At 42.0% G+C, this 17,036-nt stretch overlaps 1 protein-coding gene across 1 annotated transcript in view; it reads right to left on the bottom strand.

The window, feature by feature from the left end:
- Positions 1–17,036, bottom strand: part of LOC121001312 (dynein heavy chain 5, axonemal-like) — a 304,445-nt gene that overhangs the window by 203,680 nt on the left and 83,729 nt on the right. The window contains 5 exon segments of the mRNA XM_040432320.1: positions 1,364–1,530; positions 3,210–3,333; positions 6,102–6,189; positions 6,897–7,104; positions 9,242–9,393. Of these exon segments, the coding sequence (XP_040288254.1) occupies positions 1,364–1,530; positions 3,210–3,333; positions 6,102–6,189; positions 6,897–7,104; positions 9,242–9,393 (739 nt within the window).

Raw genomic sequence — 17,036 nt, forward strand, 5'->3', positions numbered from 1 at the left:
GCGTCATCCACAGATCCTCCATAATAGTGTCATGCACAGACCACCAATAATTCAAAACCCACCAAAAGCACACCTTTTGGTTAAAAATAATTTGTTTCTTATTTTCCTCCTCAAAAACCTAGGTGCGTCTTATAGGTCGGAGCGTCTTATAGGGCGAAAAATACGGTAGTCTACTTCTCTCTTTTTTTAAGAGGTTGTCCCATTACAACTTAATCCCATATCTGCGAGACAGGGGATAAGCGTCTGAAAAGTGGGGTCCGACTGCTGGAGTCCCCGCTGATCACTAGAACAAGGGGTCATTTGAAAGAGAGATTCTTGGCATATTAGTACCAAAAACAAATTTTAGGAAATTCACTTATCTCTGGTTTCATTGAATCCTTCTTTACGCTATCAAGCTCACCAAGCTGTTTTTTACCATTTGCAAAAGGTTCATAAATCTATCATTAATCCACCTGGCTGCCCTGTCAGGTAACGGGTCCCTCACCAGAAACCTTTCACACTTCCTAGATCTCCATCTTCAGATATCTCAAAGAATCCACTCAGTTGATCAATGGGTTATTACAGCTTAATCATGAATCTTTAAGAAGTAATCTCAATAACAGGTGATGCATCATCACTATATTCCAATATTCCATATGAGAATAGACTTTCTGTGATAGATCATTTTTTATCTTTTGACACCTCCATTTCTATCTAGGCAACGTGAGTTCCTCCTGAATTCGATTTGTTTTGTCTTAGACAATGAGGGACATTTATCAAGACTGGTGTATCCATATCTTGATTTCCCTGCGCTGGCGTGAGATGTTCCTAATTTATTAAGGGGCAGATGGCAGAAGTCATGGCCACTAGGGGGTCTCACTACAACCTAATTTGCAGTCCTCTGCTTGTTGTTAGCAAAGGCCTATCTCCAGCAACAAAGAGACGGCTCACAAGAAATGGGGGGTGTCCATGCTGAGCATGGGGGGTACTATCTTTCCTTGGGGAGAGAGTGTCTTAATCAGCGTGAGGAGTCTTACAGGCCATACATGCTCCTCTGGAATTCTGGGAAGAAAGGGATGCAAATGAGCTCTTAAGCTTTGCCTCTAATGCCACCAGATGTAAGGCAGCTATCCTATAAGATTACTATAAGTTTTTGATTGATATCTCAGTAAATAATAATTACATTAATATCATATTCTGATGTCTGAACCTGGCATTTCTACAGAGATGATTATCACTACATTGACACTACTTACAGTACTATATATTCCTACAGAGGCAGTCTGTCACAGCACAGATTGACTGACATAGCAATGTTCTTATAATACACAGTAGGGGGACAATATTCCATAAATAGTTATATTTGAATATATTGTTTTCTTACTTGAATATCTTCCAGGCTAGGCCGCATGACAACATTCGGGATGGCAAGGTGAATCTCAGCCTTGAATAATGGATTGGTGGTTTGGTCTTTTGCAGGCCTTGATGTCTGGTATTTGGAGCTGACAGTGTGTAAGCGACGTTTCAGGGTATCTAAAGACACTTTTGTACCTAAAGATTTCAAACTGTTAGTAGGTAGGTAGAAACAACAGCTGTAGCATAAAACATTTTAATACCTTTATTCACTTGAGCTTCAAAGGCTATGGACAACACTGAATGCATTTTTGGTACTTCATTATACATTTTACTTCTCCAATAGGTCTTTTTTAAACATTTTCAACCATCCTCTGAAGCCTGCACCTGTTCACATATATTGCAGCCTGCTCTGTGTTCTTAACAGTGTGATGTTAAATATTTTTCTATTAAAAGGACAAAAGTACTATAGCAGTTATACCTTTATTGGCTAATCAGGAAAAAAACATATTTGTAAGCATTCAGATCCTTCATCAGGTCAAGAAAACCATCAGAGAAACTGTCAGAGGGCTCTGTTTGTAGTCCTTATCTATGTTCGCTTGAGAGTTCATAAATACTCATTTGAGTTTAGTTTAAATAATGAGTGTTTATGAGGTCTCAGGAATTCAGACCAAGCCATTGGAAAAGTTCCTCTGATGGATTTCACTGTGAAGGAGAAAGAGCAGTCTGCAATATATGATAAAAGGTACAGGCTTCAAAGGACAAATGGTTGAAAATTTTTAATAAAATGGAAAAATGTTTTTAGCCTAAAATAAGTATAATGTAATAATAAAGCAATGCATCCAGGTGTACATAGCCTTTAAGCTGATATACGCTGTCCGACAGCTATTTCTCCCCCATATACACGCATGCTCGGTTCAGCTGAACATACATTTGCTCTCAAAAATAAGAGAAGAGTAAGCTGCTGCAACACACCTTTGGAAGTCATTTTTTTGCTAGAGAACAAACAATCAAACATTTTGAAACCCAACTAGCTGATTATTTTTTTATCCCAACATCTGCCATCGGGTAAGAGTCAGACACTGAACATTTACCTGACATTTTTCTAATGTGTATGGCCACATTTGCATTCTTCATGTTTTTAGGATCCTGTTCTCATGCAAGTAACCAGTTAAAAAAATTTTACTGACATAAATTATATAAAAAAAACACCAAACTAGATAGTGTGATCTTTCTCATCATAACATATGAAAGGTTTTGTTCACTGGGGGTTGGAGTGCTGAGACCTAGGATGAGGAGAGAGAAGAGCTTACATAATTTCTCTCTTTTGGCTGCAGGAGATGGGCTCAATACAAAGGCTATGGGTCCACCTTAACGCAGTAAGAAGAGAAAGCGTGCTAAGTGTGCGCGTCTCTCCTCATTCTAGAGATTGGTGGGTGTCTCAGACCCCACCGATCAAAACCTTTGATATGTCTCTATGGCATATCAAATCTTTTTTTTTTTAAGTTTAGTTCAGGGCCAGTTCATACAGAGCTTTTTCGCACAGATTTTTTAAGTGTTTCTGCCTCAAAATCAATTCCCAAAACACCTCAAAACAGCTTCCTATTCATTTCAATGGGCAGCACCACGTGGAAAAAAGAAGCCGTATTCCGTATACTCTAACTAAAATAATATTAAAGGACCAGCATATTTTTTTTTTTATTGTACGGTTCCTAAACTAATGGTCCAGGATGGGCAAGTTTTGTACCAATAATGCATGGTAATATGACCATGTTGTCTTAATATCACTAGAAGCCAAAACTAGGCTTTATAAAAATGCTAGAAAAACTGCTTTAAAAGGCTATGTATTAATTAGATAAAGAATGACAAGAACTTACATTTTACAAGAGAATCTGTATTTTTCTGACACAAATGACCCATCATATTATAGTAACTACACGGTAGACATTCTTGACAGCGAGTTTTCTGCTTAGCATCTAGGTGCAAACAGGCAAATGAAGCCTGAAAGATGAAATAAGTAAAAAAAAAAAAAGCACTGGTTAGCATAACTATAACATACTATATTCTGTAATAAACAGTAAGAAACTAACCAAGTACTCCATACATCTAACCAATGTTTAGCCATAATATATCATCCAGTACTCTGTAGGCTTCCAAGGGCCTAGAATTATGACTATCCTGTGGTGCACACTGCTCAGTTAAAAATGGTTGTCTACAATCTAGAAGTCCTGGTATGCAGGCATGCTTGAAGGATCGATCCAAGAACTACTGCTCTGATGATAAATTACATGTTAGTCTATGAAGTCTTCCAGTTACCATATGTGACCCTTCATTGTTTAAAATGTGTTTAATTCCTTATGAACATGTGCGAGTCCATTAAACATTTGTGGAGAGCCTTTAAAAACGCTGCTTGCTCATAACTCACAAATAGACAAACAATATTCCCATATTTATAAAATGTTTCATTATTTGAACAGCAATGTATTTTTATGATATGATATGACACAGTGGGAGGATGAAAGGGGTTTCCAGTGTTCAATATATTGATGGCTTCAGAGGCGGCTCTAGACTGTGAGGCCTTAGGCGAAACTCGAACATGAGGCCCCCACGAACACAAGATATGCAAGCGCTAATAAAGATTAACTACAAACAAAAACACTTGGTATAGTATCCTTAGTCTGTCTATGACATGTCCCCCTCCATGAGGCTGGCAGCACATCTTACCCCCCCCCCCCCCCCTTCAAATTGCACGGGTAAGATGTGCTGCCAGGCAAGCCTCATGGAGGGGGTTTAGGGGACTGAGAAATGTGCAATTGGGTAGGGAGGGGGTAAGATGTGCTGCCAGGCAAGCCTCATGAAGGGGGACTGAGAAATGTGCAATTGGGGGGGGGGGGGGGTAAGATGTGCTGCCAGGCAAGCCTCATGGAGGGGGTTTAGGGGACTGAGAAAGGCCCCCCCATTGCACATTTCTCAGTCCCCTAGACCCCCTCCATCATGAGGCTTGCCTTGCAGCAACATCTTACCCCCCCCCCCCTTCCCCAAATGCACATTTCTCAGTCCCCAACTTATTCTCTCTCTTAATATCAGATCAGGAGGCGACAGCCAGGGAGGGGGGACTCGGAGGAGGGGTACAGCAGCCAGCAGGACAGGGAGTGGGACACACACCTGACCACCTTGGTCCTTGGAGGATTCTAATTCTTTCCCAATCCACAGTGACAGACAGTCCAGTGAGTCCACCACCACTGACACTGTCTTCAGGGCGGCGCTGGCGGCAGCCAGAACAGTTGGGTCGGCATCGGGTCACTGGACAACAGACACAGGCACACAGCCGGTGGCGGTGAGGTGAGATGGCGCTTCTTCTCTCCCTGCCTGCGCAGCGCTCTGAGGGAAGGGGGCGTGTCTGCTGTTGCATAGAGACGTGCCTGTGCGGCGGCACGCTCTGAGCCGGCCAGCAGCCTCTGCTCTCTTAAAGAGGCAGAGAGCAGAGGGGCTCGAGCGGCCTGGCCGCGGCGGCTCGTCTTAACTTAGTTACTACTAGTGTGTGTGTGTCTTAGGTGACGGGTCCGTCCGGTCCGGAGGAGCAGACAATTAAATTGCGGTGGTGTCAGGTGCTGGTGGGAGCCAGAGCGAGGCCCCCACCAGCGCGAGGCCTTAGGCGGCTGCCTAAGTGGCCTAATGGAAGAGCCGCCTCTGGATGGCTTGTCATCAGGATAGGCCATTGATATTAGATCGGCCAGATTTCTATTCTCGTCAGCCCTGGAAAATTACCTTTTTGACATTTGAAATTTGTACTTGCCCAGTGGCCCCTTCGTTGTTTACTGTACATCGGTCAATTTACCTGCACACCATCAACTTAGTAGCAGCAGTGCAGAATATTCCATCTTTGGACAAAGATACAAAGCCCTGCAATACCACTAAGAAAAGGGTGCACAGGTAGATAGACCGATTTAGAAAATGAATGTCAAATCAGACACATCATAAGAAGTCAAACATACAGGACTTAGGGCTCTTTCACACCTGCGTTCTTTTCTTCCGGCATAGAGTTCCGTCGTAGGGGCTCTATGCCGGAAGAATCCTGATCAGTTTTATCCTAATGCATTCTGAATGGAGTGAAAACCGGAACGTTTTTTGGCCGGAGAAAATACCGCAGCATGCTGCGCTTTTTGCTCCGGCCAAAAATCCTGAAGACTTGCCACAAGGCCGGATCCGGAATTAATGCCCATTGAAAGGCATTGATCCGGACTTAAGCTAAACGTCGTTTCGGCGCATTGCCGGACCCGACGTTTAGCTTTTTCTGAATGGTTACCATGGCTGCCGGGACGCTAAAGTCCTGGCAGCCATGGTAAAGTGTAGCGGGGAGCGGGGGAGCAGCATACTTACCGTCCGTGCGGCTCCCGGGGCGCTCCAGAGTGACGTCAGGGCGCCCCAATCGCATGGATCACGTGACCACATGGACACGTCATCCATGCGCATGGGGTGCTCTGACGTCATTCTGGAGCGCCCCGGGAGCCGCACGGACTGTAAGTATACCGCTCCCCCGCTCCTACTATGGCAACCAGGACTTTAATAGCGTCCTGGCTGCCATAGTAACACTGAAAGCATTTTGAAGACGGCTCCATCTTCAAATGCTTTCAGTACACTTGCGTTTTTCCGGATCCGGCGTGTAATTCCGGCAAGTGGAGTACACGCCGTATCCGGACAACGCAAGTGTGAAAGAGGCCTATTTTAGAAAATACTTAGATGTGGAAAGAAAATTTTTTATTCTTTACCTGTAGACTGTCTCTGTCTGATGGTTTCAATTTGTTTTTAAGGGCATCAATCATTTCATACAAGCAAAGCTCCACTTGTTTGCTTTGCCTAAGAAAATAAAAATTAGACAATTAGTAACATTTAGGAAAGTCACAAATTATAGTGCAAATATGGTGCTTCAAATAATGCATTTCACTTTAGTTTAACAAACTGTATTACTCATGACCATAGAGATCCACAGAACACAATTGCAGAAGCATAACTTCAAGACATCATATTCTTTCATAGAAGACATATTAAAGAACAAATACAACTTTTTAATGTCTAATGTGGTTGGGTGATTTTCATTAATCAAGGAAGAAAAAAAAACGTATTTTGATGGCATTATCGATCGCTCCTCCCCATACTGTGGAGGAGAACACTGCACATAAATGCCCCGATTGCTGCAGAGCAGGCACTTGCTGGGAAGGAACGTTATCTTCCCGACAATCGTCTGGGCCCTTCATTCATTGAATGAAAGGAAGTGATTATTATGGGCAGACTGAATGGTACCTGTTGTGTTGTACCTCTTTATATGCTTTATAAAAGGGTGTTGCAAATCACACAAAACAAAAAGGAAACAACCTAAATTGGCATCTTGTTAAGAAGAGACGCATTTCTTTCCTGTAATGTTTTCAGATTATATACAAATGAACATATCCAATCCTATTGTACGCATCGTCACCAAGCATGTCCTAGGCATTAATACCATCTGCTTTTTACACTGAGCGTTCACAGACCATTATTCATATGTAAATGAATAAAAGAAAACCTACATGGACAATGTCTCTGCAGCTGCAGCAATGACCTTTTCTGTTCTTTCCAAGAATATCGGAACGCTGATTGCATCATCTTCAGGTAAGTCCACCAGCAGTGTGTCAGAAATGTCCAGAAGTAACTTCTCAATTCGGCACTCCAGAATGTCAGAGGCTTCCTTACAGATCTGTTCCATCTCTCTTAGAGAACTGTAGACACTGGTAATGTCTGGAATAATAATAGGTCTAATTGTTTAAATTATGGAAAAATTATAAAATATTTTTGTATATTACGTTTTACCAATAAAACCCAACATATATCACAGTAACTAGAGGAGTAAAGAAGCTCCAGGATTACCTCCGGATCCCATTACAGTGAATGGGGATTTGGAGGTGAATGGTGGTATCCGGCTATGCACAGTACAAATGTGAACCCAGCCTAAAGGCTCCTTTACATTGCCTGATGTTTGAACATATTATTGCTAATGAGCATTTGTACAAACGCTCATTAGCGATAATCTGTCAGTGTAAAGGTGTCGCTGATTACCCAATGAACCAACAAAACGTATAGTTGGCGGGGACACCTAAATCGTCATTTGCCGGTAGCCGATAGTGCTTTCTACACAGCCTCTGCTGCCAGCAAGCAATGATTCTGTATGGGGGCAAGTGATGGCATTGGCGATCGTTCCTCCCCATATTGTGGAGGAGATCCCTGCATGTAATTGCAGCAGTCTCCTATACTGACGAGAAGTGTAAAGATGCCTTTAGGGCTCCAATGTAGTTAGAATTTGAATTCCATCATACCTGCACTACATATCCCAGTGTACCCTGCACTGCTCAGTTTTGATCATTCCCTTCAATCAATGTTTTCTCCACTGCTCCTTTCTAGTATTAGCAAGATTAGCATGAAGATAAAATGTATTTTTTTTATGTGTTTTTAAGTGTGGTATCATTGTAACCGTAGTGATCTGGAGAATGAAGATAACAGGTCAATTTTACCACATAGTGTACAGTCTAAAAAAAATAAAAACCTTTATCAGAATTGTGTTTTTTCCCAATTCTACCCCATTTGGATTTTTTTATGCTTCCCACTACATGGTATGCTACCTTTAATGGTGCCATTAGAAAGTACAACTTGTCACGCAAAAAATAAGCCCTCATAAGGCTACGTGAATGGAAAAATTAAACAGTTAGGACTATGGGAAGGTGGGGAGTGAAAAACAAAAACACAAAAAATCACAGGGTCCTCGAGGGGTTATAATGTGATTTCTGGTACAAAAGTGATAAAACATAAAAACTATATAAGGACCCATTTACACTGTGGGTTTTACAGCTTAATTTTGGCATGAATAGCCGTGCCAAAATTCTAGCGAAAACTGCCCGCGGCCGCATCCTTTCTGTCTGTCACAGATCTCAATGAGAGTCACTGATGAGTAGGCGAATCAATCTTCGGATTAGAGATCTGGAAGTCAATTCGTTCAAACACTTTTAAAGCTGTCCGGAGACCTGTCTGTACAGCATTAAAATGTATTTCCTCTGCGGAGGCAAAATTTGTGTTACCCGAAGTCGAGCAAGACTTTGGTGAATTAATCGATATTCATTTCTGCTTCTTTAAAAACATTTTAAATTAGGAACCCGAAGTCAGGTTTGGTAGCGAGGTACGAAACGAAGTTTGACTCCACGGAGCAAATACATTTTATAGCATTAAAATCAAACTGTTTGACTGAACAGACTTCGGATCGATGATCCAAAGCTTGATTTGCTCAACACTAACCCAACGATGGCCTTGGGTGGATTTCCGGTGAAATATCAGGCCAAAATACGCTAATAAATATGCGCAGAAACTAATGTCAATTACCGCATGGTGAACAGCGTCAAAAGAATTCCAGAATTGCTGTTTATGTCTCATCGCCTCCCCCAACACAAAAAATAAATAAAAGTGGTCAAAAAGTAATATGTACATCAAAATCTTACCAATTAAACTATAGGTCATTCTGCTAAAAACAACCCACAAATAGTTCCATCAAGGAATAAATAAAACAGTTATGACTCTCAGGTTATGGCAACAGAAAAAAAATTCATTGTTTTTATACAAAAGTTGTAAGATAAAAAAAAAAAACTACAGAAATTTGGTATCACATAGTGAACCCAAGAATTCTGTCCCCTATAAAGTGGAACATAAACGCGATCAAAAATGAGTATGTACCCCAAAATGGTACCAATGCACTCTACAGATTATTCTGCAAAAAAAAAAAAGCAATCACACAAGTGACTTAAAATTCCTGCTTCTTCCTAAAGGCTCAAAACTGGTTGGTCCTTAAAGGGTTAAAAGTAAATTGATTCATAGGCAATGATTGCGTACTTACATTTTTCAATATTCAGGGAGGTCCAAGAAAGCTGGGTAAGGCCTGGTGATATAACCTCTTCAATCTGGCTGATAAATGGTGTCATAAGTGGTCTGAGCAGAGTTGGAATTCTATTAGTAAAAGACTGATAGTCCATCAACATATCTTCAAGCCTGAAATATAAAATAAGTTGAGTGATAGGCATGTACTGAAAACTAAAACAGACGCGAAGTGTTAAATATTATAATCTAACTACAATTTTATCTTGCCTGTGCCCAGGGCTAGGGAAATGTATAAGCAAAATAGGCTGCTAGGACACCATTGGGGACCATTATGGACTAAAAAAACGATTTTTTTTATTTATTTGTACATATTAGATGCTATGTCTGAGGTCCGAGTCGCAGATAAGGCTGTAATGCTGTATATGTCACTAGCATGACAGGAGACGAATGATTAACTATCAAACAGCTATCACACTCAGCTTCAGGAACCAAGGAGCAAGGACATTCCTAAGCCTCTGCTTAGGCTACTTTCACACTAGCGTTTACATTTTGCGGTATTGAGATCCGTCATAGGATCTCAATACCGGAGAAAAACGCTTCTGTTTTGTTCCTATTCATTGTCAATGGGGACAAAACGTAGTTGAACAGAATGGAATGCTCCAAAAAGCCTTCCGTTTGGTTGTGTTCCCATACCAGAAAGCAAACCGCAGCATACTGCGGTTTTCTTTCCGTCGTGGGATGCTGAGCAAAACGGATCCAGCATGACCCACAATGCAAATCAATAGGGACGGATCCGTTTTCTCAGACCCCATAGAAAACGGATCCGTCCCCCATTGACTTTCTGTGGTGTTCATGACGGATCTATCATGGCTATGTTAAAGATAATACAACCGGATCCGTTCATAACGGATGCAGATGGTTCTATGATCAGTAACGGAAGTGTTTTTACTGAACCCTGCCAGATCCAGTAAAAACGCTAGTGTGAACGTAGCATTAGCTTGTCCCACCCCTGCCTTGACCTTCAGGAGTGTTTACTGCACACCAGTCATTCCTGACAAGTAATACATCTAGCAGACGCGACAACAGTACAGTTTTATTTAACTTTATCTTCTTTCTTAAAGACATATTTCATTAGTAATAACTGTTAATGAGGTAATATAAATATAATTACATGTTTCTCAATGTAAGTCACCAGCAATAAAAGCACACTATCACTTTTCAATGTGTGTTGGTTTAAAGAAGAAAATAATACATTTTTACTAATATTAGAAGCAAAGCAACAATAGACAAATTTTTTAATTTTTACTTGTATGTAGTGGGCGAGAAAAAACCTTTGCGCTAACCTTCAGAAAGAAGCCACAGACACCATCACAGTTTCTTTACTGCTTTTGTCAATATACAATACTATATTGTTTTACATACAATGTGTTCAGTAAAACTTTTCAAAAGGAGATCAATCCTGATCTAGGCCAGATGAAATGTTTTCAACCCCCTTATATCCTATTGCCACTCTTATGAGAGGACCATTCCTCTAGAGCAGGCATGCTCAACCTGCAGCCCTCCAGCTGTTGCAAAACTACAACTCCCAGCATGCCTGAACAGCCTACAGCTATCAGCCTTCAGCAGGGCATGGTGGGAGTTGTAGTTTTACAACAGCTGGAGGGCCATAGGTTGAGCATCCCTGCTCTAGAGTTCTCACTGCAACCAGGAGTCATCATGTCAAAGAGTTTTACTGAACATTGCAATGTTCCATCACCTGCTGGTTTCCCTTGTAAAGAAGCAGTAGACATCTTTGTAGAAACTGTGTTAGGGTACTTTCACACTTGCGGCAGAGTGATCCGGCAAGCAGTTCCGATGGCATTAGTAAGGATCCTGATCAGTCTTAAAAGTGCCTGATCAGTCAAAAAAATGCATTGAAACGGATCCGGCATTTCTTTTTTTTCACCTTTTTTTCGGTCTGTGTAACCTTTTAGATGACATGGTTGATATAAATCGCAGCATCTGGGGAATTAAACTGCCAGGACCACAGTTATATCCGCACAGTGAGAGCAGGGTGCCAGCTGCAGAGTACAGCTGGCACCTGCAAGCAATAATAGCATGCATCCAGCTCCTGAGCCATCACTTTTCTGTACTACGAGTGTTAACCTGATAATAGTACATCAGTACATCAGATTGAAAATTTGTCCCTGAAATTGTTTGCCCCTCAAAAATTCGGATTTCCTAGAAACAATGTTACAAAAACATTGAATTCTGTGTCATTTTATCAAAATTTACCTTACATTCTTAGGGTCCATTCATACATCCATAAGTGTTTTGCGGATCCACAGATCCGCAAATCACGGCCAGTGGCAATGTGCTTTCCGCATTTTGCAGACCGCACATCGCCGGCACTATAATGGAAAATGCCTAATCTTGTCCGCAATTGCTGACAAGAATAGGACATGTTCTTTTTTTTTCGGGAATGGAATTGCGGACCCGGAATTACGGATCCGCATTTCCGGATCTGGACAGCACATCGTGTGGCCCTATAGAAATGAATGGGTCTGCAATTCCGTTCCGCAAAATGCGGAACAGTATTGCGGACGTGTGAATGGAGCCTAATGCTGATATTGATTGAATATGATAAAATCCTATATATGGCGGTAATGATTTTATGAACATATGACAAGTGTAAGCACCCAAAGCTCAGAGGATTCATTTTTATGTATTAGCTCAACATATTTTCAAACATGGGTAAGATCAAATGACCTAAATCGCCATGTAGAGAAATGATAACCTATTAGTTTGGTTCTGAGTGTAAATTTCTGAGACAAACAATTCCTTTCTATTTTTCATATGTGAACTGTTTAGATCAATCTGAATGATACATTTCAAAATAAGGTATTTTTCTCCAAGCTTCACTACTTCATTACACTGTAAACAATTAGCTTTATAGTCAATGAATCATTTATATTTAATTGCACTAAGTTTGCAAAGTTTGTCTATTAACCTCTATCAAAGGCACAGTGGAACCATGCACAGCCAGACCCTCCATTTCATATGTACATACTGTCTCTTAAAACTACCAGGCCAAATAAGCACTTTGCAAGTTGCTTTCCTTTCCAAGTTAATAACAGAGCCCAAAGAAAGACAAACAATACCCACATTGTGCCATCACAAAAAACCAAAGGCACAGTCCCATACTTTGGCAATAAACAGCCCACAAATACAGCCCAGATACAGACAAACAGTGCCCAGAGAGAACACATATGGGCTATACGTGGGCAAGTATGCAATATGTTGACTAACTACGGTGTAAATATGGTGAAGAGTTTGGTAGGAGGTTTCAGCCATCTCTAGGTACTGTTGCACTCTATGCTGGCAAAGTATGTCTCCACATAGTATTTAAGGAAGTCTGCACCTACATTTTACCTATGAGACTAACACCAATACACTGTAGGACACTTTCCACAGCATTCATTTATTTCTCAATACTGTCCAATATTTTATAATATTAGAGTCATGTCTCAAGGCCTATTTAAAGGGGTGAAGAATTAACTTATAGGATAGCTACCTTACATCTGGTGGCATTAGAGGCAGAGCTTGTTAAGAGCTCATTTGCATCCCTTTCTTCCCAGAATTCCAGAGGAGCATCTATAACCTATAAGTCTCCTCATGCCGATTAAAGAGGACCTTTCATCACAAAATGTAATGCAATCTGAAGTCACCATGTTATAGAGCAGGAGATGCTGAGCAGATTAATATATAGTTTAGTTTATGGGGAAAAGATTCAGTAAAACTTATTTATATATTTAGGCCCCTTTCACACGGACGAGTTTTCCGCGCGGGTGCAATGAGTGAGGTGAACGGACCCATTCACTGGGGCTGTGCAGATGAGCGGTGATTTTCACGCATCACTTGTGCGTTGCGTGAAAATCGCAGCATGCTCTATATTCTGCGTTTTTCATGCAACGGAGGCCCCATAGAAATGAATGGGGCTGCATGAAAATCGCAAGCATCCGCAAGCAAGTGCGGATGTGGTGCTATTTTCACGCATGGTTGCTAGGAGATGATAGTGATGAGCAACCCCTGACCCCATTAAAGTAAATTCACTGTATTATTTTCCCTTATAACATGGTTATAAGGGAAAATAATAGCATTCTTAATACAGAATGCATAGTAAAATAGGGCTGGAGGGGTTAAAAAAAAAATGTACTCACCTCATCCACTTGATCGCGCTGCCGGCATCGTCTTCTTTCTTCTTCTTTCAGGACCTGCAAAAGGACCTTTGATGACGTAATCGCGCTCACCACGTGGTGATCGTGGTGATGTCAGCGCAGGTCCTGCTGAATGAAGATAGAAGGATCTTCTATCTTCATTCAGCAGGACCTGCGCTGACGTCACTGCGCTCACCACGTGGTGAGTGCGATGACGTCAGCGCAGGTCCTTTTGCAGGTCCTGAAAGAAGAAGAAAGAAGACGATGCTGGCAGCGCGATCAAGTGGATATGGTGAGACATTTTTTTATTATTTTTTAACCCTCAAGGGACATTTTACTAAGCATTCTGTATTAAAGAATGCTATTATTTTCCATTATAACCATGTTATAATGGAAAATAATAAAGTAAATGGACCTCATACCTATTTATTATCATCTCCTTAGCAACCATCCGTGAAAATCGCATTTTCGGATTGCGGATGCAATGCGATTTTCACGCAGCCCCATTCACTTCTATAGGACCTGTGTTGCATGAAAAACGCAGAATATAGAACATGCTGCGATTTTCACGCAACACACAAGTGATGCGTGAAAAACATTGCTCATGTACACAGCCCCATTGAAGTGAATGGGTCAAGATTCAGTGCGGATGCAATGCATTCACGTCACGCATTTCACCCGCACGGAAAACTCGCCCGTGTGAAAGGGGCCTAAGGGTTATCCTAATGTGAAGCATACTTTATAAACTATTTGAATCCATGTGAGAAGATTAGGTTTCATTTAGTCAACAGACGCTGCCCAGAATTTATATACAATCAGCATTATGATATTTCTGTGCTGACTGTCCTCAGCTAAGAATAGGGCATTACTTGAAAGATCCAGCTTGAAATTGCTGTTCTTCTAATAAGAGCATCCAAAGTTACAATTGGATGTGACGGCTTCACAGACATTGCTGTGCGTCTGGCCGCCTGCCAAACCAGAGTTGCCCAGATGAGATGGCAGTGTGCGCAGCCCCAGTGGAGGACATGGATGATGAGAGAGTGCTGTTCAGTCCAGTGACCCAGATCTAATGACAACACATAGGGAGGTTGTGCTTCATTATTATTTGCAAACCTGGTAAGTACAGGTCAGAGTTTCCACTGAAAATCTGCAGCTTACTTATCCTTCGTTGCTCATGTCAACAGTAATCTTCCTCAGATGCTGTATGGAGCATCACAGTAATCAGAAGACATACTGTACAGTACAATACTGGATTGCACTGTATGTCCGGTCACATATGCAGTAGACATGTGTGATGCATTCTTTCAGCTCTAACTGGTCAGCACTGCTAGTTTCACACTTGCGGCAGGACGGATCCGACATGCTGTTCACCATGTAGGGTCCGTCCTGCAGCTATTTCGCCGTGCCCCCGGGCCGCCGCTTCGTCCCCATTGACTATAATGGGGACGGGGGCGGAGCTCCGGCGCAGCACGGCGGTGCACGGTGAAAGCCGCCAGACTAAAAAACCTGACATGCAGTAATTTTAGTCCGGCGGCCTTTCGCCGTGCACCGCCGTGCTGCGCCGGAGCTCCGCCCCCGTCCCCATTATAGTCAATGGGGACGGAGCGGCGGCCCGGGGGCACGGCGAAATAGCCGCAGGACGGATCCGACATGGTGAACAGCCTGTCGGATCCGTCCTGCCGCAAGTGTGAAAGTACCCTGGGGGACGAGCAGTTGTAATTACACTGCACCACTGCTACAAAGGAGATGACGCTCAAGTAAACTTTGAAGAGGAAGCAGCTGATTGGCAGGGTGCTGGGAGTCAGACCCCACAGATCTGATATTGATGACCTATAATCAGGATAAGTTATTAATATTAAGCCACTGCACAACCTTTTTAATTTATATGGCCACTGGTGCGGTCACATGACTGGGGGACACAGCAGAACTGGTGTCCAAATTTTGAAACAGATTCTTATGTGTGAGGAATGTTCAATCATGTCCATACAAACATTTACATTTCTTTTTTGGTGAGTGCACAAAGACCCTAAAAGGGTTGTCTGGAAATGTTGGCAGCCTGCCTCCCCTACTGAAAGGATCTTGCTTACCTGCTCCTTACTGCTCTGGTCCTCTGCACTGGCTCCCGCGTCTCGATCTTCCCTTCCAGGGTTTGTTTTCTTCGCTCCCCCGTCATGGGTATGGTCACCTGATCCTCTCCAGCCAACCGCTGACTTCATTGAAGAAGACACATCACTGCTGAAGCCATGGTTGGCTGAAGAGGAACAGGTGACCATGGCCATGCCAGGGAGGAAGAAAACAAACCCTGGAATGGAAGATGGAGACCCTGTGCAGAGCACCGGAGCATTGGGGAGCAGGCAAGTATGATCCTTTCAGTAGGGGATGCAGGCTGCTGGCACCTGTTAGAAATTATGCATTCCCAGACAACCCCTTTAACCAATTCAAGACCCGGCCATATATTCCCTACATAAGCAAATACATTAAAATATTTTTTATTTTAGTATCTTTATTTTTCTATTTTATAACTGGGAAGTCTGTTTTTCCTTTCTAAGGTGCAACTAAATACATTTTAAAATTGCATGCATTTTCAGTTACAGTTGTTCTTCTTGCTATAGATGATATATAGTTTACGGATCCCGGTGGCAGGGCTACAAACTGCAATAAGGCCTCATGGTGGTATTCTTATTTTTTCATTTATTTTACTTTACAGTGTGTAACCCCATAATGTTATACAAGGCCATTGAGTTGCATTTTAACATTACATTTCTGGTTTTTGCTGTAACTGGGGATGATATTAACACCAGTTACAGAAGACATACATTATCTGAAACTACACTGCTTGACTAATCTAGATCTGCTAAAACCTATCAGCTCCTGCAGCTAACCAAGCCCCTGGCAATGATACGATCGTTGAGAATGAAGGAGGAAGTGTCATGGCCGATTTCTGATCTGTATACACATGGCTCATGAGAGCTGTATATACAGCGATATAGCAGATAGGGATGGTAAAATAAAATGTCTCTGCCTTCCATATGGGGAACCCAGGTAACACTGACACTGGCCTTCAGAAACATCCTTTGTCATGTTACACATGCATGGTTTGCATTTTTATCCTGTGTTTCCCTTCTCTCTTCCCTTTGTGCTGTCCTCTCTGTATAGTCTCCTCCCCTCCCTCCTTTACATTCTGGCTTCACCCTTCATCTAAGCCACATGTATTCTGTTAGCTGCTCACAGCATGATTTTTTGACCATTCCATTTGTTCATCAGTGTATGATCTGCACAGTTTGGAATAAATTTCTTCACGATCTACAAGGTGTCATTTGAATCGAGTCACTGTCAGCCAATTCAACTAGGATTGATGGTTACTGCTATCTCATCACAACTGTAAGTTACAGAGATCACACTTTCAATGCTTAGATTGGAGAGGCAGAACAGTCAAAAAATCTGTGAAAGGATCTTAGAAGATCAGCCAAATTCTTTTAAAGGATCCTTGCAGTTGCTAGCTATACATAGTGAGATGTATATGGACACTGAAATATAACAGCAAACACACAGTGCAAGCCTGCATACTCCAGCAAGCAAGCAAATCTCAGCATAGGATTCATAAGTTGTCAGCACCGC

This window comes from Bufo bufo, chromosome 5, assembly GCF_905171765.1.
Source record: "Bufo bufo chromosome 5, aBufBuf1.1, whole genome shotgun sequence".
Lineage (NCBI taxonomy): Eukaryota > Metazoa > Chordata > Amphibia > Anura > Bufonidae > Bufo > Bufo bufo.